At 40.5% G+C, this 12,972-nt stretch overlaps 1 protein-coding gene across 2 annotated transcripts in view; it reads left to right on the forward strand.

Moving 5' to 3' along the window:
* Positions 1 to 12,972, forward strand: part of GNPTAB (N-acetylglucosamine-1-phosphate transferase subunits alpha and beta) — a 65,082-nt gene that overhangs the window by 22,811 nt on the left and 29,299 nt on the right. For both annotated transcript variants that reach the window (XM_019651896.1, XM_019651897.1), the window contains 3 exons: positions 4,100 to 4,219; positions 5,298 to 5,339; positions 7,886 to 8,091. In XM_019651896.1, the coding sequence (XP_019507441.1) occupies positions 4,100 to 4,219; positions 5,298 to 5,339; positions 7,886 to 8,091 (368 nt within the window). The remainder of the gene's footprint in view (positions 1 to 4,099; positions 4,220 to 5,297; positions 5,340 to 7,885; positions 8,092 to 12,972) is intronic.

Below are 12,972 nucleotides of genomic sequence, written 5' to 3' on the forward strand. Positions count from 1 at the left end.
ACTGGCCCATGTTGGTATTATCATTGCGCTCTTCCCGGGTGAGGCAGTTGCTCGCTGGCCATTGGACAGCTGTTCACAGCGGCTCACAGCAGCTCACTGCAGCCCCACTGCAGCCTACGCCGTCGCCAGCGACTCACGGCAGCCCAGATCCAGGTCGAGCTGTTGTTCACCATCTTAGCTGTAGAGAACGCAGCGTCACTGGCCCTCATGTGGGATCCAACCTGGGGCCCTGCTGCTCAGAGCTGATGTCCCAAGCCAGCTCTTAACCAATGCGCCACTCAGCCAGCCCAATGTCAGCAGTTTTAATCAAACACTCTTGTTCTCTTTCTGAAGAATTTCGTTTTGTGTGTTAAATAATTCTTCTTCCAATTTTAGATTGCATTAAAATATTGTTTGATTTTTATCCAGAGATATTTCAAAATTGCCTAATTTTGATGATGACAAGTAAATGAATCATACATAACATATCACATGTTGTAATATATTTTAAAATACTGTAATGTTTATAGGAAGTTTTCATTGTTTTGCTATTTTTTTCTACAAGTCTTTTTAATGTTGTTTACACTGAATATAAAAAAAATCTATTCTCTAGAAATTATCTCTTGCTACTGGTTGTAAGGCATTAAGTCAGTCTGGGGCTCAATTTTGTCATCTCTAAAATGTAGATGTTAGATTAAGAGGAGTAAAACCTCTAACAACTGTTTGGTTCTAAGATACTATTTAAGGTCTAAGTTTTCTTTCCTACTTTATAGAATAAATAAATAAGTAAAGCCAAGGGACTATTAAGTGCCTTTGTATTCATTTAAACTAAACTGATTAAAATAAAAGTTGTATCACTGTCACCACAGCTTTAGCTTTGAGTCAGGGGTGACTTATATAGTCTTCAGCTCTAAGATAAGGGCTTCCTTCTCATCTGAAAACTAAGATAGTGGTCTCATGGTTAGAGTGAAAGATAAACCCACTGTGACTATGTCTAATAGTAGAAAAACAACTGACTCACTGACCTGGAGCAGGTCACATGGTCTCCTGAGGGTTGTTAGTTTAACACCAGAGAATTAAATCAATCATGTAGTACAGCTTTATTAGAAGAACCAGTACACAGATGCAGTATATATTTATATTGTCTTCCTCAGTTGAACATGTATAGATATGTCTTGATTCTATTTTTAAAAATTTTAATAGCAGATAATTACTTTTATAGGAAAGTTTTAAAATGTGTAATTTTTTCTTCTTTTTAAAAATCTTTTCTATTAAAAATATGTCACTTCAGTAGTTTTTTAAAATTAATTTTCAATCTGAGCATAGACCACCTGAGAAGTTGGGAGTGAAATGACTTTGGATAATTTACATGAGGGCAATGTGAGGCATTTTATTTTTTTTTAATGGAAAAGACCAATGTGTATGTTGAGGGAATGAATTGGTTAGCCAACAAGTATATATTGTATTAAACCCCACTCACGTACCAGGCACTGTTCCTGGGCATGTAGTGATGAACAAGAGAAGCTCACTGCCCTCATATAGAACTGGCATTTTAGTGGGGGAAGCTTTTTTTTTTTTTTAAACTTTACAATGTGAACTATAATTTGCATATAAATGAGCAGTTCTCAGAGTGAATTTCTGGACCAGCAGCATGAGCATTACCTGGGAACTTGTTAGAAATGCAAATTCTAGGGCCCCAGCCCAGACCTAATGAATCAGAAACTCGGGGGATGGAGCCCTGCACTCTGTGTTACAAGCCCTACATTCTGATACCTGCTAACATTTGAAAACCATTGGTATAGATGAGTGCAGAAAAAGCCTAGATGAGGAAGCTTTTGCACACCGTTACAGTAGGGAGAGAGGGCCTGAGGGTAAAGGAAAGAGGACATAATTAATGAAGCAGGTCATAGAATGCATGATAACGTTCCCTGGACATACTCCATCTAGTGGAAGATCGACATGCCTGAAAACAGTCCAACACAGTGCTAAGGATTCCTTAGGTCATAAAGCACAGTGGAAGCTGCGTGTTAAGCAATACATTCTCTCCGTGGGAGGTGAAGGAAGAGGGCGATTGAGGAAGGAGGAAGTGGTTGAAAGAAGCACGAAAGAAAGGCTATTCCAGGCAGAGGAGGAAGCATGTTCAAAGGCACAGAAGCCTGCAAGTTCTTATCCTGTTTGGGTAAGGGTTAGACGGCTGGAGTGTCTAGAGCACGAGGTGCAGATTAAGAAGGAGTTTAGGTTTTATTCTGCAGGCACTGGCGAACCTTCACGGGAGGGTTGGTAGCTGCTCAGCAATCACATGTGCCTCCGTATGAGGTGATTCCTCATTTTCCCCACGAAGCTCTGGGACCCTGGTATCTGTGACCCTACCTCCTCTTACGCTCTTCCCTTTGCTCGGGTCGTCTCTGCCACACTGCCCAGTTCCTTGACCATGCCAGACAGGCGTCTGGCCCAGGGCATTTGCACGTGGTGTTCCCTTTCTCAGGACTGCTCTCCCCCCAGTTACCCACAAGGCTTGCGTCCTCACTTGCGTCTATCTTTGCTGAAATGCCACCTTCCAGCGAGGCCATCTCTGATTTCCCTGTTTAACACTGCCCTCCCATATAGGCACACGTTGTAGCCCCGTTTTCTGCTTTATTTTCTCCATAAGAACATTGAACATCATCTGACTCTATTTGGCTTGTTTCCTCTCTTCACCTTTCTAGAATGTAAGGTCCATGAAGGCACAGATTTGGATTTTGTTCTATTTACTGCTGAGTCCCCAGCATCTAAAGAATAGTACCTAGCACGTACTAAGTGCTCAATAAATACTTAGTGACTGGGTAAGCATTCCTCCCATCATCTCACCTGCTGCTTTTAAGCTAGGAGCGGTTGTCACGTCTACTATTTATGTTTTTCCTTCCATAATTTGAAGGGTTTATCCACCAAACCACATTTATTTTACCATGAGATAATTAACCCTGCCCTGAGTTATAGGACTACAGCCAGAAGCAAAGATGTGATGTTTTGGTTAGGCTTTACAGCTCTTCATACTGCCATGGGCCTGCTCCTGTGCCTGGCCTGTGAGAAAACAAAAGGAGGGTAAGCTTTGGTCCTTGACCTAAAAAAAATCCCAAAACTGTACCATTTCTTGGAAAAGACCAAACTTGAAACAGAACCATCCAAAGTATGTATCCTATGTCCCATGCTTTGTGACGTAGGTCTGGAGCAGGTCCTGAACGATGGGTAGGATCTTGGTAAGGCGGTAAAAATTGGGGAAGAAAGCTTTCAGCAGGGGTAAAAACTGAACAAAAACACTAAGATGAGGCTTAGACATTAAATGCTTGCCTGACTCCTTATTTTGAGGATAAGATAACAAGGGAAAAAATTGAGCAGGTTTGCGAAGTTCTTCTGTGCTTGTTAGTGTCTCATGGAAACCGGACTCATTCAGCAAATACTTACTGAGCTCCTGTGTGCCAGTCACTTTAATTGGTTGGGTGCTTCGAGGAACAAAACGGAAGTTTTCTGCCTACATTCCAGGGGAGGGGCACATATAATTACCAGTGTAGATAACAAGTTAATTATCGAATATGTTTGGTGATAAGTGCTATGAAGAAAAGAAAGCAGAGTAGGACCAGGAGGCTTGGGAGGCGCTGGGCTTGGGCACAGCAAGCCGGGAACAGGAGGACTGCTGCTGCATTAAGTAGGGCTGGTCTTCATGGTCGGCTGCGTGATAACTCTCTCTCTGGTCATTTTAAGCTTCCCTTTTTTTTCTATGTTTGGTTGCGTTTGTATCCCGATTTACTTATCTTTGCTAAACTGAGAACATGGCAGTTTAAAGTGAACTTCTAAGACCTTCCCCACAATCATAAACGTGGAGTGCTGTCAGCCTTGTTACAGGGTGGTTGTGGGGATCAAATGATATAAACTGTGTGAAGTACATAAACTATGTAAAGAAGGTTTTCAACAAATATTAGTCCCCTAACTCCAGTGTGAAAACAAGCGATTTTGTGATATATGCCATGGTGGGGTTACCTTTTGATTGATTTTTTTCCCAGCCTCCAAGTTTAAACCCTGTTATACTCTTAATCCCAAAAGCGTTGGGAAAATGCATATAAGCTGGGGGACTTGTTTTCCCCAGGCTCTGTCTGCCCATGCCGATCGATGTGGTTTACACCTGGGTGAACGGCACAGACCTGGAACTACTGAAGGAACTACAGCAAGTCAGAGAGCAGATGGAAGAGGAGCAGAAAGCAATGAGGTGAAACTGAGTTTTTTAAAAGCAAAACCCAAAAAGTTCTACAAGTAACAGTACAGTTCAGAAGGGTAAGGTGATGTTCCCAATGCTATCCCAACAAGAACCTGCATCTCAGGTTTGCACCCTTACGAGATCCTGGCAGCCATGCACCTGACCCTTGTTTCTTGGTGCCTAGAGAGGACTCAGCCCCTTTGGCAAGATCCTGGCCTCACTTTGTTAGCTGCGCGTTTTAGACTGCAGCCATCTAGTGATGCCGGGCTGGGTCTCTGAGAGGCTTAAAGATGGAGGAGCCTCCCAAGGGAGCCCTGGGTTTCCTGCTAACTCAACCTGAATCCCAGGTATGATGTCTTCAAGCAATAAGGTTTTATTCTGCAAAATAGCTACAGGGTAGGATGTATATTATTCCCTTGAAAAATAAAACAGGACTACAGAGTTAAAATTTTTTTCCCATTTGATAAAGGCAGTAAAAAGTATATTCTCTTTACTCCTTTGAATATTAAATAGTATACAAACTAGAAACTGGTGATTTTTTTTATATGGAATTTTGATCATTTTACTTTACCTGGGAAAGGTACCATGGGCTTCTGCAGAGCCCTCAGAGCTAGGGACCTGGCCAGTGTAACTTCCCCTCTGATTCCTCAGGAGCATTTGCTGAGAATTTCCCTATTCACTTCTTTGTAAATGTTACGGGTGCACCCCAGTTGCAGGTCATTGGCCATGTTATACTGCAACAAATAGTCTGTTTCTCTCAGTGTTAGAGAATTTCAGACCTTCCCAGTACATGAAAATGGCTCTGACAACCTGTTACCATGTTTTACTAGTAAAATGTAAAAGCTTATATTTTAAGTAAACTGTCATGGTTACTGTGGGAGGTACACGATGATAATATTTATTGATCATATTTTGTTGAAACATAATTTATTATGTACCTTAAATGTTGTAAGCATTATTGCACTTCCTAACCTACTGGTTAGTTCCAGTGGAGAAACCAAGAAAAGCAATGTTGTAAGTTATCTCCTATTTACATTCAGGATTAGTACTAGTCCATGCACATGTAATGAAATATATTTGCTTTCATTAGAGAAATCCTTGGGAAGAACACGACGGAGCCAACTAAGAAGAGGTAAGCAGTTTGATTTTCCTCTCAGGAATAACAACTTGAAGGATTAAAGTAAAACTCCCAGGTTCCCACTTTTTTTTTGAAGGGAACACAGTATTTTGTATTTTCTCTGTTGCTCCAGTTCAGTCTCCCTTTGGCTAGTTTTTGACCCCCAAATTAAGTGTACCCATCAGATAGGAAATTTTGCAGTGCCCAAGTCATAGTAGATTGAGAAGTCTGGGTATTTGGGGTGTGGCAACCAAAGCTTTATCGTTTCTTGGAAGGGTTAAGAAAGTTTGTTTTCCTTCTCTATCATTCCCGTTAATCTGTGTTAGTGTACTATTCTCTTGGTCTGCTTAAACTCTAACTTATACCCAGTGTCTTCATTTATAGAATTTATATCCATTATTTAATTATGTGTTCAATATATATTTCCTTATCTTTATTTTTATTTTTTTTTTTATTTTTTTTAAAGATTTTTTTTTTTTATTGGGGAATTGGGGGGATGGGAACAGTGCTGGGGAATTGGGGAAAGGGGAACAGACAAGTCGCTGTCACCTCGTTCCTCAATCTAGCCGTGGAGGATGTTGCCTCACTGGCCCAAGTTGGTACCATCATTGTGCTCTTCCCAGGCAAGGCAGATCAGTCGCCGGCTTCTGGACGGCCGCTCACTGCAGCTGCTGGCCGCTCACGCTGGCTGCTGGCTGCACACGGTAGCCCATGGCAATCCACTGCCACAGGGGCTGCAGCCTACGCCATCGCTGGCGACTCATGGCAGCCCAGCTCCAGGTCGAGCTGCCGTTCAGCATCTTAGCTGTAGAGGGCAGTGTCACTGGCCCTCATATGTGGGATCCGAACCGGGGCCCTCTGGCATCCCAAGCGAGTTCTTAACCATCGCACCACTCGGCCGGCCCTATATTTCCTTATCTTTAAAAGCTGTCATAGTTTTGTGTATTATATTTGAGGACTGGGAAGGGAATTTAGCCCAATGACAAAAATCAGATGTGTTTATCTTGATTTGACTCATACCTGACTCTGATAGCTCCTTAAAACAAGACTGTCGCACTGAGAAGCAGAAATCTCTATTAACTGCCCCCTTCCCCACTTAATCATTAGACTTAAAATAAAAGTTATTCATAGAAATGTTCCTGAGGAATTTTCAGATCCAGAAGTACCTTCTGAATCATCTCTTTATGTTAATTATGTATATTTATTTATATATACTACTGTTAATACTGTTATTTTAAAATGCCTTTTAAATTATTTAAGGTAATGATGCAACATTACTGAAAGGTTGAGTGGAAAGTAAAAAGAACAAACCAACAAAATTCTATGGCCCGCCCTCACTCAACAACTGTGATCATTTTATGATATTCCCATGTTTTATAGTTATAATTTGTAATCCAAATGCAAGTTTGTATCCTATTTTAAAATTTTTATATAATCGTACATATTTCTATGTTGATAAACTATCTCCATGCTTCTTTTCAATTTTGATAGTTGTATAATATTCCATAAAGTAACTATATTATAATATACTAAATGTTGGGCACTTTTGTATTTTCACTATTGTCAATACTTTGTGATATTTTATTTGGGTCTGTGTCATTTTCTGTGTGTGTGTTTGTTTGTTTTTCCTGATTGTTTCTCTTCTGCTACCTGGACTAGATTCCTGGAAGTAAAGTACTGAGGAAGAGGCCTCTGCCTGTTTTAATTATATGTATATGTAGAACCAAATTGTTTTTCCAAAGAGGAAATGGTGAACACCCATTTAGAGTGACACCTGCAGTTTTGGAGAGGAGTAGGTTTACTGTACTCGGACTAACATTGAGTCATGATTTCTTGAGGGTGCTAAGTTAGTAAACAAAATGTGATACTTCATTGTTTTCTTCTGCATTTCTTTGATTATTAGTGAGGTTGGACAATTTTATACATTTTTAAAATAGTCATAGTTCCCACTTTGAATTCTGTAGCCGTGTTCTTTGCCCATTCATTTATTTAAGTAATATATTTACTCTAGATATTTCTTATGTTTAAATAGAAATATCTCATATAAAATCACCATAGAACCTTGTCACATTTGCTTTTGTTTGCGTCAGTGTCATGTCATATCCAATGTATTTAATTGCATTCTAATTGGACCTGGTAAATTGTATCTAGTATGATGACATTCTTGTCACCTGGGTTTATCTACTTTGTAATCTGCGTAATAATGGGTGTCACAGGCATTAGGAGTAATCTTTCAAATGATAGTAATGAAATGCTTAATATTTTGTGTAACTTTGAATTAGTACATTTTGGTGGCAATTGTACTTTATTAATATAAGTTAGAAAGCTCTGTCTTTAGACTTATACTACTTGTTTGATAATTTTATACCATACTTGCTAATAAAAATTTACTAAATTTTTATATTCTTGAGATAACATTTCTTGTTTATTAAAATAAAACATTATGATTTTTTAAATGGGATACAGAAAAACACCTGGAAAATTAAGTAGCGCCAACAAGCTTTTTAGTGCTGGTTAATTTTTCAAGAATGTGGTTGTGAGCATGTTGCGCTTCCTTCCAGTGAGAAGCAGTTGGAGTGTTTGCTGACCCACTGCATTAAGGTGCCGATGCTTGTCCTGGACCCAGCCCTGCCGGCCAACGTCACGCTGAAGGACCTGCCAGCTCTTTATCCATCGTTTCATTCTGCCAGCGACATATTCAATGTTGCCAAACCAAAAAACCCTTCTACTAATGTTTCAGTTGTTGTTTTCGACAGCACGAAGGACGGTAAGCTCTTCTTGTGGGTATTTTAAAATCCTATTATCATTGGATGTTTGAATTGAAGAATTCCGAGTGGAACAGAAAGGATTCAGATAAAAAGAGAAGCAAAAGAGCCGCCACTGCATCTGAGCTGTAACCTCAGAAAGACACACGTAATTCACAGCGCTTTCTGTGCTTACGGGCAGGACCCTGAACCTGGTACTCAACGTTTACCTTACTTTCTTGGCTCTCAGTTGTTCTGGAGGGTAGGTTTTCTGTTTTTGATTTTTTTAAACCATATAACTCTTCAGCAAGGTTGTTTTCTGCCGTTTGGATAGAACATACCCGGAGCATTCATACTTGACAGTCTGAAACATCTGCTTATACAGTCGACTTGCCCAGATAATAGGATTAAAATTGTAATTCCTTCCATACAACTGCACCTGCATCATTAGAGACCCCCCTCCTCCCACTTGGCTGCTGAGCTGTTGAGCACCATGCCTGGGTCTCCCTGAGCCTCTTGTCTTTCATTCTTCCTCTGCACTGAACCTCTCTGCTTGGAGGCTCTGTGTGTTTTCACTTGTGTAAAGTGAAAACCAATGGTCCCTTTACAACATGGAGTCTTATTTTCAAGTGACCATTCTTTCAATGTCATACCTTACATCTTTGGAACTATATGACCCGTTCTTACTTTTTACCTCCACAACTGATAATTCGCCTCATCCTATTACTTGCTTTTGTTTTTTTGCAAAGGATTCATAGATTCTTACCCTACTCATCACGTTTCCTCTACACCAGGCTGAATTTCTTCATGCAGACTCCAGTCATAGATGCCTAGCTGTTCTGTAAAGCTCTTCTCCAATCTGTCCAGCACACAACTAAATAAATTAGACAACCCTGTTGTATCAGTTCACCCCCTTTTTGAAGAGAATAGTACAGTAGTCAGTATTTCGTTTTCACAGACAAACTCGTCTCTCTTTCTCATGTTTAGGATTCAGCTTTAATTACTCTGATTTTGCCTATCGATCCTCACATCACTGGCCTCCTTGCATCTCCTCAAAGCTGTCAGTGTCTTCCCCCGTGTGTGGTGCTGCCTCCCCCTTTCCTCATCCTCTCCTAGCCCATCTCCTGTTCTTCCCAGACCCATCAAGTTCTCTCTCCTCCATGAAGATCCTGGACGAGTACATTCACAATGATACTGTTTTATTTTTACTTTTCCACATCCTTGTAGTACTTATAACCTAACTCACAACTTAGCTATTGATTGTACAGGAGTCTATGGTGTTCTTGTCTAATTTCTTTATTGAGCAGAGACCTCAGCCCTCACCAGTTGGTGTCCTGAATAGTAGCTAATGTAGTACTCGCTTCCTGGTACTTAAGTCATTTGTAATTTGAAAGGAAATTGTAACCTTTCCAAGTACCAATATCTCCCCCTTCCCACTGTAGATCTGTTCCTGGACTTTTTAGTATAAATACCTTATTTATTTTTTTAAATTTAAGTTATATTTTAAATACATAGGGAAAGTAAAGGGATAATCTTGGACAAATTTTAACAAGATATCTGATTTATTGTTTGGCTAAATTTAGCTTTGTTTGTTAAATTAAAGTTTCCTTAAATTAAGGTACTCTGATAACATTTTATCTAAAGAGAAAAAGGAATGACATTATGTTAATAATTATAACCCAGTTATAACATCTATAGAGAGAATCTTGAGTTTTCTTCTAACTTTATAATGTGGCAAAGACTTAAAAGATTATAAATTTTGAAATAAGTAAAATCTGCATTAAACAGTGTTTAGCCTTCTAAACACTGTTTTTGAATTCCCACTTGGGTTTCTATTTGACTGTTTACTTATATTCATTCATTCAGTAAAAATTCATTGAGCCACTACTCTGTGTTGGTTGTTGTTCTGTGTAACAGGGAAACAGCAGAAAACAAAACAGGCACATTCGTGCCTTCCTAGAGCTTACATTTCTAGTGGGTCACAAACTTACTCTTTATCGCTCTCAATTATCTAGACAGGGATGGCCAACTTCTTTCTTAAAGGACCAAATAGTAAATATTTTAGTTTTTCTGGGCCAGAGCCAAAATGACAGATTTTATGTAGGTGTTTATATAAGAATTGACCATTTAACCTTTTTAAAATGTAAAAACTGTTCTTAGCTTGGGGCCATACAAAAACAAGCCGTGGCTAGAATTTGGCCATGGACTGCCAACCCCTGATTTAGCTGAAAAAATGTGTAGCTTCACTTGATGTTGCATTTATCTCATTTAACATCTTTCTAGTTAATCACTGAGATCTGTTGACTTTTATTTTCCTTCTGAAATGTCTATTCTTTCCTGTCTCTGATTAACCTCCCCCTACACTGCGTCGTAGCTGACTGGGCAGCACTTAAACAAGCACACAACCCAGCCCTGCGGCCTGGACCTGGGTCTCCTCAGCAAAGTGGTTTTTCCAGTCAGGCTTATACCCTTTGATGACTAGGAAATGAATTTCCTCCTGTGAGAATTCATTTTAGCTCTAGACTGCATTGACTTTTATAAGGACTTACAAAGCGCTTCCTTACAGCTTTCTCACACTGGCTACGCTTGTACCTTTTGGGATACTATAGAACTAAGGGAATCCTTTTCCTGTGTGAGGTTTCTTTGCATTCTTGTTCCTTTAGCTGTGTCTTAGGGGTTTCTGTGCCAGCGTCCTAGTTTGCACTTCCCAGAATGAGCTTTCGTTTCTGTTTTAAAGTGTGTCAACTGGAATTAAACATTCTGTTTCAGTGTGGTTCGATCTACACATTGACTGTTTTATTCAGAAAGTGTTTGTTGAGTGCATCTTATGTGCCAGGTGCTATTCTCAGTGCTGAAGATGCAGCAGTGACCAGATGGGCATCTTATGTGCCAGGTGCTATTCTCAGTGCTGAAGACGCAGCAGTGACCAGATGGGCAGAAATCTCTGTCCTTATCAAGTTTACATCTTGGCCGAGGGAGACAGACAATAAATACAACATACAAGTAAATCATTTAGTTTGCAGAAGTTAAGTGCTGTCAAGAAAAATTGAGCACAGGATATTGGGCGATAGAGGCAGGCTCACCAAGAAGGTGATTTTTGAGTGAAAACTTGCAGAAGGTGGGAGAGCCAACAGTATGAATGTGTGGGGGAGGAGCGGTCAGGTCAGTGGAATAGCAAGTGTGGAGGCTCTGAGGCAGGTGTGTGTCTGGCATGTTTGAAAAAGAGCACGGAGGCCAGTGTGGCTGGAACAGAATGGACGAGGGAGACGGGGCGAGACGTGAGCTTCGAGAAGGAATGGGGGACCAAATGGTGTAGGCCCAGGTAGCCATGACAAGGACTGTGGCTTTAACTCAGAGCGCAATGAGGAATCATTGGGGGGTTTTTAGTAGAGGGGTATTGTGATCTGATTTAAGTTCCAAAAGGATTAATCTGGCTGCTGTGGTGGGAATAGACTGGTGGGGGGGGGGGGGGCAAAAATTGTGATAATTCAGGCAAGAGGGAAGGTGGCGTGGATCAGAGTGGTGGGAGAAGTGGCTGGATTCTGGACATTCTGAAGGTCAACCCACCAGGGTTTCCTGATGGGTCGGTGTTGGGGAGTATCACCTTTCTTATTCTAAGTACTCCCCTTCTGTTTAAAAGCATAAAATAGTGATTGGTATGGCCATAGCACATTGTTGACACATACTGAACTCAGTGTAGACTAAAACTAAAAAAACAATGTTGAAACGTTGCAATTTATGCTTGTGTGGTTGGTTTGGGGTGCCAAGTTAGAGGTCTTACCTTTGTTTGCAGCAGATTTTATTTTGCTAGATTTGACTCATTGCTCCAAATAGTAAGAACTTTGGGAAACCCTTAGTCTGTTTGTTACTCAGGATAATAGCTTCTCCATCAGCTTCATGTAAATCTACACATTTCACCAATACACCTCCTGAATCTTCCAAAATCTTGATGGATTGTTGAATAAGACAGAACCCATGGCAAACCTCTAAAACCTCTCTCTAGGCAGATTGTAGCTTTCTAGCTTCACACTCTCCGGTCAGAATTGAGATCTCCACTCAGTGTGAGATCTAGCCTGTATGTCTCCATTATATCCATAAAGAAGACATGAGATGTTGCAAACTACCTTGCTGAGATTACGTGCAAATACGTATACCACATTTGTTAGAATTCTCTCATCTCTCAGTGTAGAACGAACCATCTCAATGGAGGGGAGAGAGACACAGAGATAAATTTATTCCTAATGAACTTATCCCCTGAGTACTCAGTGCTTCCTTTAAAGATAAACAGTATGTTGTGAAGGCTTTCTCTTCTCCAGTGCTCACCAACTACACTTTTATGGTACATTTGAGACTCTTAACCCAGGATGGACATCCATCTTGCCAGGCTATAATTTGCAGAACCTACTTTCTGTGCCTATTTTGAAGATCAGAATTACAGTTTTCTGACCTCTCTCCTGTGTTCCACGATTGCCGAATGTCAGCAGCAAGTTTGCTGACCTCATTTGTCCCCATCACTTTAGAACTCTCTCCCAGTTGGGCTGTGTCATTGCCACCCCCCACCCCCAAATCTGCTCCAGTCAGCCTTACCTGAATTCATTGTGACTCTCTTAAACTCTCTTAAGGAACCCTAAGATCTACAGTGGCTCCCTGCTGTTAATCTAAATGCCACTGGCCTAGCTTTCAAGAGCCCCCTTCTGTTGTCTCCTACATTTGTGATTTCTGTCAATTTGTCATTTCCATGCATCTGCTGCCTACAGGAATCTCTCCTTCAGTATTGCAAAATTTAACATTAATTATACACTGATTTACATTGTTTTTGTTTTGTTGGTTGGGTTCACTTTGTCTCCCCCCCAACTACCATTTTTTGAGACCATGTATTATTTTAACAGCTCTCAAAATGCTTT

The sequence above is a fragment of the Hipposideros armiger genome, unplaced genomic scaffold (genome assembly GCF_001890085.2).
Source record: "Hipposideros armiger isolate ML-2016 unplaced genomic scaffold, ASM189008v1 scaffold_168, whole genome shotgun sequence".
Classification (NCBI taxonomy): Eukaryota; Metazoa; Chordata; class Mammalia; order Chiroptera; family Hipposideridae; genus Hipposideros; species Hipposideros armiger.